The sequence below is a fragment of the Chenopodium quinoa genome, unplaced genomic scaffold, assembly GCF_001683475.1.
Source record: "Chenopodium quinoa cultivar QQ74 unplaced genomic scaffold, ASM168347v1, whole genome shotgun sequence".
Lineage (NCBI taxonomy): Eukaryota > Viridiplantae > Streptophyta > Magnoliopsida > Caryophyllales > Amaranthaceae > Chenopodium > Chenopodium quinoa.
In genome coordinates, this window is record NW_018744100.1 from 54,583 (window position 1) to 70,986 (window position 16,404).

Below are 16,404 nucleotides of genomic sequence, written 5' to 3' on the forward strand. Positions count from 1 at the left end.
TCTACCTAATAACATGATGGGGAGGTGATTAGAGGTCTTTCTTCTCAGTATATCAAAATTGATCTTCACATTTAGTTGATTGTGTGCTTGATGGATTTATGTGTTATTATTATTATTAGATTAGATTTATTTATTTATTATTACTGGCTTTCTTTGTTGCTATATCCTGTTGTAAGAGTCGTTACTTTCTTATCGATGGGCATACTGAAAATGCTGGGATTAAAAAGAAGAAGGTTTGTTGCAAGATTGTACTTTTTTTATAAGATTTCTTCATATGCTGTTTCAGTTTTGTTTGCTACCATTTTAGCAAGGACTTATAGATTTATAGCGGCGATTGTATCCCAACTCTTAGTATAAAATACTCTTAAATTAAGTACTGTTAAGATTAATTATGTTAAGTTGCATTCAGTTTTTTCGTAATAATAGTACAGAGAATATTTGGTTAAATTAAGCTTCTTCTTTCAATTTGGTTTTCTTCTCTTTGTTCACCATTGAAGCTTTCAATTTGGTTTTCTTCTCTTTGTTCGCCATTGAAGCTTATATTAGGTGATTTAGTGTGTTTTTTCTTTCTCTTCATTTATTTTGAATTTTAATTTTGGGTTTTTTTTTTTCGTAATTGCTTGCCTTTTCTTTTAATTTTGGTATTCTTCTTTTTGTTCGTCATTGAAGTTTAGATGAGGCGATTTAGTGTATATATATATATATATTTGTTTAATTATTATTTGGGTTTATTATTTGAGTTTTGAATTTTACTGGTTTCAATCCTTTTTCTTTGAATTTTACTGATTTGGGTTTATATGTTACTGGTTTCACTCATATGAATACATGCATCTCCTAATCCACTATCATTAATATGTACAGTTACCCCTGATTACTCTTTGAATTTAACTGATTCCGATTGTTTCTTCAGGGTTATTTTGCGGTATTCCTGGAGAAATTCACTCGGGTTTGAAGGTGTCAGTGAGTTGGGTGTATCTGTTGTGAAGGTACTAATTCTGAATTCATAATTGATTAACTCTATTCAAGTTCAAATTAAATCAAATCAAATCAATTTTAGGTTTTCTTTTTACATTTGGTTGAGGTAATTTAGATTAAAAAGTGTAATATCATATAAGAACATGCAATTGATGTTGGAGGTCTGACAGGGGAGGATGAGGTTTAACAATGGCGATAATTAGATTTTTTGGCTGCTGTTTGCAGTTTTGCATGCTTGAGATTTGTGCCGAAATGAGGAAATATAAGATTGTTGCAACTGAGGTTTATGACTAATAAAATTCAATTAGATTATTTCGTTAGATGAAGTAAAACAGAAATTTTACACCTACTATAATTTCCAGAATTTTGCATATTAATTTAAATTATGTGTGAAAAATTAATCTCTGTCTTAATATGTGATAATTCAGTTTTTACACCTATTATAATTTCCAGAATTTTGCATGTGGGAGAAGTTCAGGGAATTCCACTTCTGGAGCTGATTCTACTGAATCTAAGGAAAAAGGGAGAGGTAAATAATCAGTTCTTTACTCATTGATGTTATGCAGTAAACTGATTTAAGGGGAACTAGGGGAGGGGCTCTTTTGGCAGTATCTTTATATGTTAGTTATGAGTAGCTTGGGATTTGGAAATTAATTAGATATAATTAGGGAAGAAATTCTATGTATAGAGAAGATTATGGAGAGGGAAAGGATGTCAATCTTGATGATAGTTTTTTTTAGCATTTATGTTGCTTATTGGTTGAGAATGGAGCCTTTTGATAGCTTGAATATCCTTCATTTTGCTGCAATTACAGATTATTAATCAAATTGCCTTTTTTTTTTTTTTACCTTTTTTTTGCCGTTTTTGATGTTGAAACTATTTAATTTATAACATGTTGTACACGTGTAGCTATTTTATATGAATCTCTGTTTAGTAAACTGCCTTGTGGCTCTGAGTTATATTTTTAACGGTCTTGCCATTGTATTCTAATTTTCATTGCTTTTCAGCTTTTTTGTCCTTCTTCCCTTTTTCTTTTTCCCTAAAATCAGATGCTATTACACAGTCTATCCTTCTTCTTTTCTCTCTCTTCGTACTTGCTTCTTCTTTAACATGCAATTGGGTTATGTATATTAGTCTATTAGTTTTCGGAGGAGTTGTAGTTGATTTGATTAATATTACATATATAAGAGCATGCAATAGATGTTGAAGGTAATTTGGTTTTCTTTTCTTTGTTCGCCATTGAAGCTTATATGAGGTGATTTAGCTTTTATTTTCCTTTTTGTTCGTCTATTTTGAATTTTAGTTTTGGGATTTTCTTTTCGTACTTGCTTGCTTCTTCTTTTATTTTGGTATTCTTCTTTTTGTTCGCTAATAAAGCTTCCATGAGGTGATTTAGTGTATATATTTGTTTAATTATTTGGGTTTACTATTTGTGTTTTGAATTTTACTGATTCCGATTCTGTTTCTTTGAATTTTATTGATTATGATTATTTCTTCAGGGTTATTTTTGGGTACTTGTCATTACATAAAACAAAAAAAATATTATAATAAAGAAATGGAAAAAAGGACAGGATTCACATTTATATTTTTGTAGAATATTTACATTCTATTTGTTTAGTTTCATTCACCATTTAATGGGCATAGATTATAGACTATAGCTTGGCTGGACAGTAATATTTTTTCCTGTACTTTATAACTAGTCTACAATTTGTATGTCTAGACACGGTACGAGTAGTATTTATTAAGTAAAATTTGTTTATACTTGAGTAATGGAATAGTAAAGCTGTTGATTACATTTGATTTTATAATTTATACTTCTACTGGCATATTTATGCTGCTGTTTTGATTATGTCTTTACTCATTTCCTCCCATTCTCTTTTCAATGTCTTTTGAAAAGAAATCTTTTTGATACTCCCCTCTTTAGGCTAGAATATATACAAACAATATATACAAAGCATTGATTACTAAAACTATAAAGTTATGAAAATGTTCTGATATAACCACAACTGGAAAATGTTTAAGAAAAAGAAAATTAGAATAACACAGAAAGACCAACATCGGAACCACGATCCTTTTTGAATTAACAGTTTTGTTTGTAATCTTTTCGGTTTTTTTGGGTTGAATTTGCGATTTCATTGTAATGTTTGGTTTTTGATGTGATTGTTTATCTGTTTTTCGTTTTTTTTTTTTTTTTTTGTTTTTTTTTTTTGTTTTGCTAATGGAGTTATGGTATAACAGACTGCTATCGACAGAATGAGGTTATTGTGTGATTGTATTTTTTGTTGTTTTGATGAGGTTATTGTGTGATTCTTTGTCTGATTTTTGATTTTATTTTCTACTCAGCTTAATTGTTTGCTGAAAAGGTCATTGTATCCACCAAGCACAATGATGACGAGCAGTTCGTTTGGGAGTCTCAAGCTGGTGGTTCCTTCACTGCCACAAGGGACACTACTGGTGAACAACTTGGAAGGGGTACTAAGATCACCCTTTTCCTCAAGGAAAATCAGGTATATTTTTGCCCTCGAAAATAGCCTGCACTTTGCTTATCTACAGTGTTTGGACTGTTTTGCCCTAAAAGAAGTCCAAATTTCCGCCCTCTCACCACAACCACAAATTCATCTCCTCTAATTTCAGTGTTGATAGATTGAGAAGCAAACCAACTACAGCCACAACTTCATCTCCCTCCTCCTCTTCTCCTGAGCTCTCCATGTTTTGCTCTTACTCCTGTGTTGAAGCCCGCTGTTGAGGTAAGGGGTTTTTTTTTTCCTTTAAATTGTCCAATATGAATTTCACATTTGGGAGTTCAATTTCATATTATTGTCTATTTAACTGTTGAGGTACCATTTCCCCTTTCCTCTTTCATTTTTTTGTTTGTTTTTACTGGATTTACTCTGAATTTATATATTTCTGGTTTTTAATTTATGTAATTGAAATCTGGGTTTGAAATTTTGTAGGGAAATATAGAAAGGAGAAATTCTCAACGTTATTCGCCCTTCGCACTGAAGCGACTTATGGGGTTCTACTCCTTCATGAGGTAAGATTTTCTTTCTTCTTATTAATCACCCCGTATCAATTTCACAATCTAAGGTTTATCGAAACTTAATTGTACTCAATTTAGGGTTATTCTAAGGAACATTATGAAACTATCGATTTAGGGTTATTCTAAGTTAGATTATGAAACTATTGATTTAGGGTTATTCTAAGTTAGATTATGAAACTATTCATTATAAATCTTATAATCATTGAAGTAATGAAATATTATAACGAGCAAATTTTTTTTATAGATGATAGGTCATTTTTATATGAAAAACTTCTTATTAGATCTTTCAATAAACATTATCGACCTTATATGGTATAAAGTAGAAATACCATACATTAATGTATTTAATGTTTATTACCTCTAAGCTTCAAAACGGCATCCTTGATAATTGTTATTCTTTTTTTGTTTGGTATTTGCAGATACCAATTGCACCTTTTTGAGTACTAAGATGGCTAGAAGTTAATTCAAATTCAAGCACCCTTGTGGTTCGTACAATTTCTTTTTTCTGTGCCCTTTCAAATTTTGAATTTTTGGTGTAATTTGAATGTTTGATGATCAATTTTTGTGGAATATGCATCTGGGTTTGTTGTTTGTATGAATCTTGGAAGCAAATTGTCTTAATTGATAATTTACGTGATTCTAATTGATGATTATAATTGCTCACCAATAAGATGGGTCCAATTTTAAGAATAATTTTTGAGGCAAGTATAATTATAATTCGTACTCCTAATAATACAACACTATTCATAAGCATTTTTAGAAGTAAAATTTGATTTAAATGCTTTTGATTTGAATTATTATAGACCCTTTAATTATATAGTTGCTGGTGAAAAAAAATTAATGATGCTCATACGCTAACATAAACAAGCCTTAATTGAGATGGAGTTTGATACAATAACTTTTTAGATGTTAGCTATAGAGATTATTGAGATGTAATACCTGGGAAATCTATATAGGTTACAATGTCTGCCAGTGGCTATAGAGTTCTCATCATTGGTCCTGAATGGAAGAGCTTGTATGATATTTGGTTTCGTGTGGAGAGCTTGTATCATATTTGTTTGAGTTAACTAACATTCTTGCTTCAACTGTGTTAAGCTGTTGCTACAATTTTTTGCTGAATTCCTGCCTTGATTTAGCATAAAGGCCCTTGTTTGTAGCTTATCATTTTAGTAAAGAGTGGTTGCACAATTATAATGTGTTGGTTTTTTTATGTAAGAGTAGCTTATGTAAAGACACTGACATGTGAAGGAGGAGACCTCACCACATTGATTAAGGAGCAATTATGTGACCCCATGGGAAATTTGTACTCTAAATTGCTGAAGGTGCATATTCTTTGTTTTCTATAAAAGCTAGGTGTGAATTGAGGCAATGCTGTGTTTAGACCCCAGGAACTTGTTGAATTATAGGGATACCAGGGACATTAGAATAGCTTTGGTATAATTACATGTGTGTATGATAGATAACAGAGCTTGCAACTTGTACAAGGGTAGAAGTGAGCATATGGTCATTCTCCAGCCCCAATCCCAACCTATCCCGACATCCCGACCTTGTGACACCCTAACCATGGATGTCCCATACGTAGCTTACCTGTCCTACCCTTGCACCATATTACTCTGCCCAGACCTTGTAAAATAGTGATTTGTGCCTCCTCCCCTAAGCTAACCTATGAAAAGTTGTCTGTATCTACATCGTAATTATCAGCCCAATCCCTATCCTCCCTAAGATACATCTTCTGGTTAGCTTTAAACATAAATCTGATTAGCTTTAAACACCTCAGATGGGAAAACCTCCTCATTATCATGTGTAGGTGTTTGCTCATTTGATAAATGAGTAATCTACTATTTGCTCATTTGGTAAATGAGCAAAAAATTGATTGCTCATTTGACAAATGAGCATCTATGTTTTTGCTCATTTGTATAAAATTACCAACTAATTATTTACTTTTTTTTTTTATTGTTTTGTATGAGCAGGAAGTCTATTGAAAAGGAGCCTGCTGCCGATGTTGGTTCATCAGGTGCTGCTGTTGATGTTGTTTCAGCAAGGCCTGCTGCTGATGTTGGATCAACAGGGCCTGCTGCTGACTGCTGATGTTGGTTCATCAGAGGTATTAGTTGGTACTAAGGTTAAAGGGAAAAAGGTTGAAAAAGGATTGAAAGAAAAACAGAAGATTAAGTTGGAGGAGACGAAATCCAGCAACGAAGGGGAAAATTTGAAGTCTCGTGTTTATAGGACATTACATAGTCGGATGTCCCCTTCATCCATAGTTCAAGTTATTGAAAAATGTTCAGAAAATCAGTTGAAAGCTATTAGAGCAATAGGATTCGGGTCTATGGAGTTCTTGAAGGTGAGGCAGTTGGGTTTATGGTTGGTTCATCACTTTGATGCTAACACATGCTCTTTAAACATTCCAGCTGAACCTTTTTGTATCATTGAAATTGACAAAAATAATTTTTCCAGAGATAAGAGAGTGATTCAGCAATGGAAGAAGCAATTCAAAAGCAACTCACTCTCTATCAAAATAGGGAAGCTGAAAGAGTTTCTGAAATAAAATTAATTATATCATCAGGAAAAGGTGGAGAGTCAACATCAAGGTTTTAAATTTTATAGGAGTTTGTTCATTTTCAATTTTGTTTGCTTATTTATATTATATTTTGTTCATTTAAATTTCATTTTACTCATTTTTCTTTTGTTTTGCTCATTTTTTTGTCAGGGAAACAAAATGTGAATATCAATTCTGATATTCTCACATTTCTTTCTGATGTTGATAAAATAAAGGACTTGAATTGGTGCAAGTATATCCTTGATTCACTTGTGAATGCCAAGCTTTTCTGGGAAGAACGTCAAACTCGTTCTTTTCTTGGGTCTTTACTGTTTCTTATGGTATTACTTTAATTTTTGTTTTTTTTTTTTAATGTAGTATTTTTTACTTATTTGTTGATTTTTAATTTACTAATTATTTTTTCTTACTTGTTTGTAGTTATTGTATGTATTAATTGTTATTTGTTTAATTTTAATGTACTAATTTTTTCTATCTTACTTGTTTGTAGCTTTTATATGTTCATCAGTTAGAGCCAAACGAGAAACTCCACTTCTCAAAGGTTGAACAACCAATATGTTGTCAAGTCGTGAGAAATTGGAAATTTTTAAGGGGAGGCTTGGAATTTTTGATAAAAATCAGAAGCTTGTTGGTCCTTCTGGCAGCAATCAACCAAAAATGGTATTTCACTTGTAACCAATACTTAGTTTTTCTATGTCTTTGGCATTGTTTGAAGAATTGAATTGGAACAAATTTTGCCTTTAGGAAAATGATGCAATGTGGTGCTCTTTATAGCACATTAATGGACCTCATAAATCAGCAAAAAAATATTTGCTCATTTGTCAAATGAACAATTATTTTTTGCTCATTTGATACTGTGTGTGATTTGGATGAAAGTTACACAAGTAGCTATTTTTTTTTTTCTTTTTTTTTTTTTATTTTTTTATTTTTGCTTGATTTTAGGAACAATCTGATCCAATTCATACAAAAAATGAAGAAATTGAACAAGATCCGAAGAAGGTATTTATATGACTTTTCCGGAAACTTATATTAATTTGCTCATTTTTATATGACTTTGCTCATTTTTTGTTTTTGTTTTTTTTTTCCTAATTTTTGTTATTTTTTACTTAATTTGTGAATTTGTATTGTTGTTTTGTGAATTTGGGGATTGCCGTGCGATGAAAGAGTAGGGGGTTAAAAAGGTTGGGGGTGTGCGAGTTGTTATGAGGTGAGGGTGACTTTCATGGTGAATATCCTTTGAGTTGTGCATATTAATTGAATCCGATATCAATTTTTTTTTTTTTTTTTTTAACTACCAGCATATATTTAGTTAATTTAGCCTCTATGATTTTGAAGATTAGGGTATGTTGAGTTGTTCTCTTTACTGAACTCATTGTATAATATCTTGGATTGGACTATTTCTGTTGCATCTGCTTACTGCTTTGTTAAGTTCATTTGTGCTATACTTAGTTAATATCCAGAATTATAGCTATGCCTTGTTTAAATGTTTTTGATTTGCCTTTGGCATATAATTTTTAAATTGTTTAAATGTTGAAAATGCCTATTCTTTGGAACTCGAATATGTCATAAGAGGTTTGAGGCTTTGTTTTAGAGATAGTGTGGGAGCAGTGAAGATTTAGCATAAAGGCCCTTGTTTGTAGCTTATCATTTTAGCAAAGAGTGGTTGCACAATTATAATGTGTTGGTTTTTTTATGTAAGGGTAGCTTATGTAAAGACACTGACATGTGAAGGAGGAGACCTCACCACATGGATTAAGGAGCAATTATGTGACCCCATGGGAAATTTGTACTCTAAACTGCTGAAGGTGCATATTCTTTGTTTTCTGTAAAAGCTAGTTGTGAATTGAGGCAATGCTGTGTTTAGACCCCAGGAACTTGTTGAATTGTAGGGATACCAGGGACATTAGAATAGCTTTGGTATAATTACATGTGTGTATGATAGATAATTACATGTGTGTATAATTACATGTGTGTATAATTACATGTGTGTATGATAGATAACAGAGCTTGCAACTTGTATAAGAGTAGAAGTGAGCATATGGTCATTCCCCAGCCCGACCTGGTGACACCCTAACTATGGATGTCCCATACGTAGCTTACATGTCCTACCCCAGACCTTGTAAAATAGTGATTTGTGCCTCCTCCCCTAAGCTAACCTATGAAAAGTTGTCTGAATCTACATCATAATTATCAGCCCAATCCCTATCCTGCCTAAGATACATCTTCTGGTTGTATCTTAGGGAGGATAGGGTTAATATCACATTTCTGTACCACATTTCTTTGCTCATTTCACATCCACTTTGCTCATTTCATATTCACTTTGCTCATTTCATATTTTATCTTTTCATTTATATTAATCTTATTATGTATTTTTTTTTTTATAGAAATGCCTTATGGAGCTTGCAACAACATCTACAAATCTAATCTTGGCATACATGGATTTCAGTCAAAAACATGAAACTGCTGTTAAGTATTTTCCAAACAATAAGAAGATGCAATGACCATTTGTGATGAGCAGAAGATGAGCTCTAAAGCTTTGACTGAAGATATTTTTCTCTCATTTAGCCAAGATGAACAGTATTGGCAAGATCCAGCTGTAATTGAAGCTTGGGATGGGTTTTCAAAGATTTCAGGCAATGACAAGCATGTTGAATCTACAATTAATGCTAGGGTTGATCATCTGATTGAATCAGAACCAATTAATGTTACTAAGATTGCTTGAATGTGTTCACATAGCAAGTGGTATACAGCTCCATCTGTTATCATACAGCCTAAGGTTGCTGAACATGTGTTTAAAAAACTTGGAGAGTCAAGTATGAGATATAGTTTAAGAAGTTCAGTTGCCAAAGGATATGGAACTCCTTCATTTTGCTTAGGAATCTCTTCTCAAGAAACTGATTCTCAGATGAACCTGTAGTTGCTCCTGTCAGTGCACAAGTTGGTGCTTCTAAATCAGTTGTTGCTGCTGTTGCTGTGAATGCTCAAGAAGATCCAATTGCGCTTAAGAGAAAAGGAGATGCTGAAAATGAGAGTTGTATTCCAAAGAAGCGTAAAGTGCAACCATCGTTGCAGATAAGATCTCTTTTTAAGTCTCGGATTATCAACATATATACACCATTAACAGCAGTTCAGAAAGGTGTTATGGATTCATTTTTTCATGAGAAGAAAAATCGTTTGTAAGTATTTATTCAATTTTTCAGTTCTGGAAATTGGCAACTGACCATATTTTTCTTTCTTAAAACAAGTCTAGCTCTATATTCTCACTTTACATATCTACGATTGAAATTATTTTAACTTCCCTAAATCTTATATGTAGTGATGCAGGTTTTTATGCGAGGGTGAGCCTGATAGTGAAGTAATGCTATTTCAACTTGAAATGCTAAAAACTCAGAGCAAAATTCATGGCGATATCATTAATGCATGGTCTACTGTTCTGAATTATAATGAGCAATATAGAGATATCAATTCTAGTGGACGTTTCTTTTTCGGTCTTAATGCAGTTGTAAGTTCAACTCGTTCATTTTATTTTGTTCATGTTCACTTTGCTCATTTCATATAATTTTTTATATTTGAATGTAGATGTTGTTTTGTATTTGCAAAAACTATTATTAGTTCTTTGCTCATTTGTCAAATGAGCAAACTATTCAATGCTCATTTGTCAAATATTCTTGCTAATATTCTTGCTCATTTGACAAATGAGCAAAAAATAAATAGTGAACTAATTTAAGTCTCTTATTGGACATTAAATAACATAAAATCTTTTGATAAAGTATTTGATATACAGAACTAATTTAAGAAATTTGCCTATTATAGTTATCTTCAAGGCATAATTATGTCATGGTTGTTTGTTTGCACTTTGTAGTGTATTGTCTTCCGTTTGCTCATTTTTTAAAAGAGCAATTAATTTTTGCTCATTTGCCAAATGAGCAGTTAATTTTTTGCTCATTTGTCAATGGAGCAAAACATTCACTGCTCATTTGTAAAAAAAATTTCAATTTACTCATTTTATAGGACTTTTCTCATTTCATATTCACTTTGCTCATTTGTTATTTACTCTTTTTATTTATATTTATCTTATTTATGTATTTTTCTTTATGTATTTTTTAGGATTGCCTTTTTCAATACGAAAGCGATCGTGCTCAAGAAAGGAATAAAATGTTTTGTGAGGTTGTGGAGTTGGAATTCAGCAAAACAATCATCCTAAAGAAAGATATTGAGCTTTTCTTTTTCCCAGTATTTGAAAAAAATCATTATTATCTGGTATGTTTTAACACCACCACAGACCGTGGTACAATTGAGGTTATTGATTACAGTGATGGTCCTAGAGAAAATAAGAAATTGCTTAAAAATCTGGTACGTCTCCTGGCACTTCATCATCATCATAAATCACTTCATTATCAATATCCCCATTGATGCCTGTCATGTTGTTACCAGATTCCTTATTCATGTCTCCTCTCATTATATCCCTGAATGAAATTCCATGTCCTCGGAGCCAGTGACGACGGTACCCTAACCCTTTCAGGATTCTCCTCTGAATTTCTCCTTTCTCCCATAACAAGAAAATATACACACACACACACACACACACATACACACACACACACACACACACACACACACACACAAGCACACATACAACCTGTAATAGAATCTGAAATCAGATTCTGAAATTAGTTTCTGAAATCAGAATTGTGTAATGTGTGGGTAGGTTTGTGTGGGTAGGTGGCAGTAATGGCTCAAGATTTTGTTAGATTATTTTAGAAAAATGATTAGAGTTTAGTTGCTTATCTTGATCTTGTTCTGCTTGTTCTGACTATATTTGTTCTACCTGTTTTTGTTCTTATTTTAACTTATTTGTTCATTTTCAGAGAAGTGCATTTTCATATTTCATGGATGGTGAAGGAAGTATACAAAGTGTTGTTTTGTCAAAACAGATCAAGTCTATGGAGTCTGTACTGATTGATTTATCCTGGAAGTCTTCAAATGATCATCATTTGTATTGTGGTGTTGCAATGATGAGGCATATGGAAACATATATGGGTTTGCAAAAGTGGAATTCAGGTTTAAAGAAAAATAATTTAAGTCTTTCACATTTCATGCTTGTTGTTGCAACTTACAGGCTATGTTCCTCTCATATGAGTATTAAATGTGTTGGAGAGCACTTAATTGCTGCAAATCCTGTTGGTAGGCACCTGTTTTATGTGCATTCTTTACTGAGCTTTGAGTACTCTATTCTCTTCATATTGTTGTATATTTGTTAACGAACACACTCAATCAGTGATAGCTTCTTGTTATAATAATTGCAAAACAATCTTAGGTAAGATAGTAGTTAGGGTTTAGAAACTAATCAGAAGTTAGTGGATATGAGTTTTCTTCGATATCTCTCTCTTTAGTTATTAAATCTTATGAAGCTAATATTGAATATTCTGAAAGAAGACTAAATATCTGAATCTTAATGTTTTATCTCGAATGAGATACACCATAAGTCATCACCAAAAGATTAAGGAACGAAGTGAAGAAGATTATAAAGGATAGTGGCAGATCAGGGAGGACGGTAGAGTAAGCAGTAGAACCTGACTTGTCTAACCAGAAAAAGTCTAATTGCAATTTTTATAATTTGCTTCTTCTGGAATGGGACACTTGCACTTTTTATCCATTTTTAATTTTAATTGCAATTTAGGTTAAAATTTGTGAGCAGCTTGTTGATATTCATTCATGAAGCCATTACTTACCCTAAATTATTGCTTCATTTTTTCTCTTTGCAGGACATAATTATTGAAAAACTTCGTTTGAAGTATACCTTCTCAATTATTTCAAGTGAAGTAAATACTGTTAAACCTGCTAAACAAGTTGTCCAAAAGAAAAAAAAAAAGGCTGAGGAAGCAAGTGATGCTGAAGAAAGCTAGGGGCAGCAATCCAAGAGCAATCAACGGAGAGAGTTAAAGACTGAAGTTGATCAATTGTTATGATGTTCTTAGGATTTGTATAGTTTTTGTATAGAACAATAGAAGTGTTAGTTTTATGATGTTTTAATAGGACAAATGTGACAAATGTTCTTAGTTGATCAAATGTTTTTATGATGTTGTTAGGATTTTCTAAGTATAACTTTTGCTATGTCAATGTAATGGATATCATTTTCTATCTTATTAATTAAGTTGGTCATTTGTTAAATTGCTAATTAACTATTTGCTCATTTGACAAATGAGCAACTAATTATTTGCTCATTTGACAAATGAGCAACAAAAAATTAATTGTTCATTTGCCAAACAGTATATAATTGTTCATTTGCCAAATGACCAAATAAATATTTGCTCATTTGACAAATGAGCAACTAACTATTTGTTCATTTGCCAAATGAGCAAAGAAATGTTTCCTTATTTTTCAAATGAGTAACTAATTATTTGCTCATTTAAAAAATGAGCAAACTAATGCTTACTCATTTCACTAATGAGCAAAGAAATGGTTGTTGATTTAATGTATGATTAAAGAAATGTTTGCTCATTTGACAAATGAGCATTAACTATTTGCTCATTTCAACAAAATTAAAAACACAAAATGCTAAATCTTATATTTATATAAAAATATTAACTTTTATATTTGTATAAAAATATTAACTTTTATATTAGCATATATCTAGTTAATTTAGCCTCTATGATTTTGAAGATTAGGGTATGTTGGGTTGTTCTCTTTACTGAACTCATTGTATAATATCTTGGATTGGACTATTTCTGTTGCTTCTGCTTACTGCTTTGTTAAGTTCATTTGTGCTATACTTAGTTAATATCCAGAATTATAGCTATGCCTTGTTTAAATGTCTTTGATTTGCCTTTGGCATTTAATTTTTAAATTGTTTAAATGCTGAAAATGCCTATTCTTTGGAACTTGAATATGTCATAAGAGGTTTGAGGCTTTGTTTTAGAGATAGTGTGGGAGCAGTGAAGATTTAGCATAAAGGCCCTTGTTTGTAGCTTATCATTTTAGTAAAGAATGGTTGCACAATTATAATGTGTTGGTTTTTTATGTAAGGGTAGCTTATGTAAAGACACTGACATGTGAAGGAGGAGACCTCACCACATGGATTAAGGAGCAATTATGTGACCCCATGGGAAATTTGTACTCTAAATTGCTGAAGGTGCATATTCTTTGTTTTCTATAAAAGCTAGCTGTGAATTGAGGCAATGCTGTGTTTAGACCCCAGGAACTTGTTGAATTGTAGGGATACCAGGGACATTAGAATAGCTTTGGTATAAATACATGTGTGTATGATAGATAACAGAGCTTGCAAAATATTTGCTCATTTCAACAAAATTAAAAACACAAAATGCTAAATCTTATATTTTTATAAAAGTATCATTATACTTTGTTTGGACAATTTCTAATATCATGATGACTCAATTCACCACAACCTCTACATAATCTCTTCTTTTTCTGGTTTTGTTCTACAGCCTTTTCTTTTTCTACCTTCAGTCTTTTTGCACTTCTACCTCTTGTTTCAACATTTGGCACATCAATCTCAGCCCCTTTCTCTTTTGAAGTCTCTTCATTTGATACATGAACTCCAGTCCCTTTATTCTTTGAAATTTTTGGAGGTTTGACAATTATTTCAGTTGGCACACTAGCTCCAATCAATAGCTCAATGTCTTGTCCTTTGTTGTTTGCACTTCCTGTTGTTTCATTATTCCTTGCAATCCTCTTAGCCTCCAAATCCTTTCTTATTCCTTGAAGATTTATCACAAGATCTTGAATATCTTCATCATTGCCTTCTGCCAAACTTACACAAGTGTGTATCTCTGACCATAAATCATTTAACAATTTTTTCTTGTCAATTAAATTAGCACATTGCTCCAACAGGTTTCCACCCAAGTCAAAAATTGATTTTTTCAGTGCCATAGTAGTCCATCTGTGTAGCATATACTGCTCAGGAATGGTTTCAAACCTTTTTGCTTTCCAAACCCAAATCATATGTCTACATGAAATTTCTTGTCTATAAAATAGCTTGCAAGAACATGTGGTATCATAGTTAGTTGGATTAAACACAACATCAAATGTTCTAATCCGATTTCCATCACTTACTTTTGCAACTTCCAATCCATTTTCTTTCTTCAATTCATCAACACCACAAGAAAAACAAGCAATTTCAACCTCATATTAAAATTCATAAAAGACAGAGTTAGTATATAAATGTGAGGCATGCTTTTCTATCCCTAGTGGTGTTTTGCACTCAGGATATTTGTGCTTTGAATCATTATCATTCTGACCTTGAGTGTGTCTCTGGGCATCAATTGCAGCTTCATATCTCAAGTAAAACTCAACAAGTGACACATGAGGATTGATAAAGGAGCAGAAAAAGTTGTTTTCGCTTTCGGATCTTGATGTTGTACGCATTATTCCTCCAAGGAACACATTTCTGAAATACGCCGGAATCCACTTGTTCCTTATCTTGTACATATAACCTAACCACTCATGTTCTTCCAAGTGGTATTCAACCATCATCTTGTTTCACCTTTCTTCAAACTCAGCAGGTTCAATGTCAAGATGCCAAACACAAGCACATAATTTTTTTAGGAAACCAGTTTCTTCTTGCATGATTGATTTCTCCACCTTATCTGGTAACTTTTTCATCATGTGCCACATACAGAAGCGATGTTCAGTCTTGTTAAACACACTTTTAACAGCAATTTTCATTGCTGGATCTTGATCTGTAATCATACAATTCGGTTCATTTCCACCCATTGCTTTGAGAAATGATCTGAACAACCACTCAAATGACACTATATCTTCCTTTGCTATGAAACCAACAGCAAAAGTAATGCAGCTCTTATGATGGTCAACCCCTGTTAATGGAGTAAACACCATGTTGTACCTGTTTACACATACAGATTAAATTTTAAATGATCAAATAACTACACACACACATAAATACACAGACACACGTACTTAGATACGGACACAAGCACACACACACACACATACACATACATACACGCACTCACAATCTGTAATAGAATATGAAATCAGATTATGAAATCAGAATTGTCATCAGCTACTGAAATAATTCAATGCTCATTTGACAAATGAGCAAATAATTGATTGCTCATTTGTCAAATGAGCTTATAACTCAATGTTAATTTGTGAAATAAGCAAACAATTGTTTGCTTTTTTATCAAATGAGCAAATAATTGAATGCTCATTTGTGAAATGAGCAAATAAGTCAATACTCATTTGTGAAATAAGCAAACAATTATACTAAGTTCATTTAAAACAAAGTTATTAAGTTAAGCTATAGTTATAACATAAAAATGAATTGTGATTTTTATGAATTACCTATTGGTTTGGTATGTGGTATCAAAGGATACCATATCACCAAATAGAGCATAACTCTTTTTACAAAAGGGGTCAGCCTACAATGCTCTACAAAGGCAATAATCTTCATCCATCTCAAAATCAAAGAAAAAAGCGCTCCACATTAGCTTTTTGTTGGTAAAGTTATCCACGAACATTTAAGCATCACTTCCTTGAATGTATGCTTTCAAATCTCTATGAAATTTTTTGAAATCTTGCTTAGATGCACCGATGTTATCATATCCTCCAACAATTTCCTTCATCATTCAAAAAGTTGTAAGAGGACCAATATTCATCTATTTAAAGAACAAAACAGTTTGTCAAATGAGCAAATAATTTAAATGCTCATTTTAAAAATGAGCAAACAATTCAATTATTTGCTTGCTCATTTGAACAATTTAATGCTCATTTTTCAAATGATCAAACAATTTAATGCTCATTTTTCAAATAAACAAACATTTAAATGCTCATTTTTCAAATGAGCATACAA

At 32.2% G+C, this 16,404-nt stretch overlaps 1 protein-coding gene and 1 long non-coding RNA gene across 4 annotated transcripts; one reads left to right on the plus strand and one right to left on the minus strand.

Annotated features, from left to right (window-relative positions):
* Positions 1–76: 76 nt before the first annotated feature.
* LOC110692240 lies at positions 77–12,722 on the plus strand. Of its 2 annotated transcripts, XR_002505435.1 has the most exons (17): positions 77–546; positions 911–986; positions 1,429–1,504; positions 3,319–3,482; positions 3,610–3,722; positions 3,930–4,009; positions 4,435–5,337; positions 5,986–6,359; positions 6,473–6,606; positions 6,726–6,895; positions 7,063–7,232; positions 7,515–7,571; positions 8,957–9,748; positions 9,889–10,074; positions 10,680–10,925; positions 11,441–11,756; positions 12,338–12,722. It is a non-coding gene; the product is annotated as an uncharacterized LOC110692240 (long non-coding RNA). The 2 variants fall into 2 exon arrangements; XR_002505436.1 differs by lacking the exons at positions 77–546; positions 911–986 and adding an exon at positions 1,057–1,257.
* A 483-nt stretch (positions 12,723–13,205) lies between these two features.
* On the minus strand, positions 13,206–16,239 carry LOC110692237 (protein FAR1-RELATED SEQUENCE 4-like). 2 transcript variants are annotated; one of them, XM_021869229.1, is made up of 2 exons: positions 15,897–16,239; positions 13,206–15,435 (listed from the first exon to the last, which is right to left on the minus strand). In XM_021869229.1, the coding sequence occupies exon 2, from the start codon at positions 14,532–14,534 to the stop codon at positions 13,926–13,928; it is 609 nt and encodes a 202-aa protein (XP_021724921.1). In that variant the 5' UTR covers positions 14,535–15,435; positions 15,897–16,239; the 3' UTR covers positions 13,206–13,925. The 2 variants fall into 2 exon arrangements, with proteins under 2 accessions (XP_021724921.1, XP_021724923.1); XM_021869231.1 differs by having other exon boundaries at positions 14,621–15,435.
* Between the last annotated feature and the right edge of the window lie 165 nt (positions 16,240–16,404).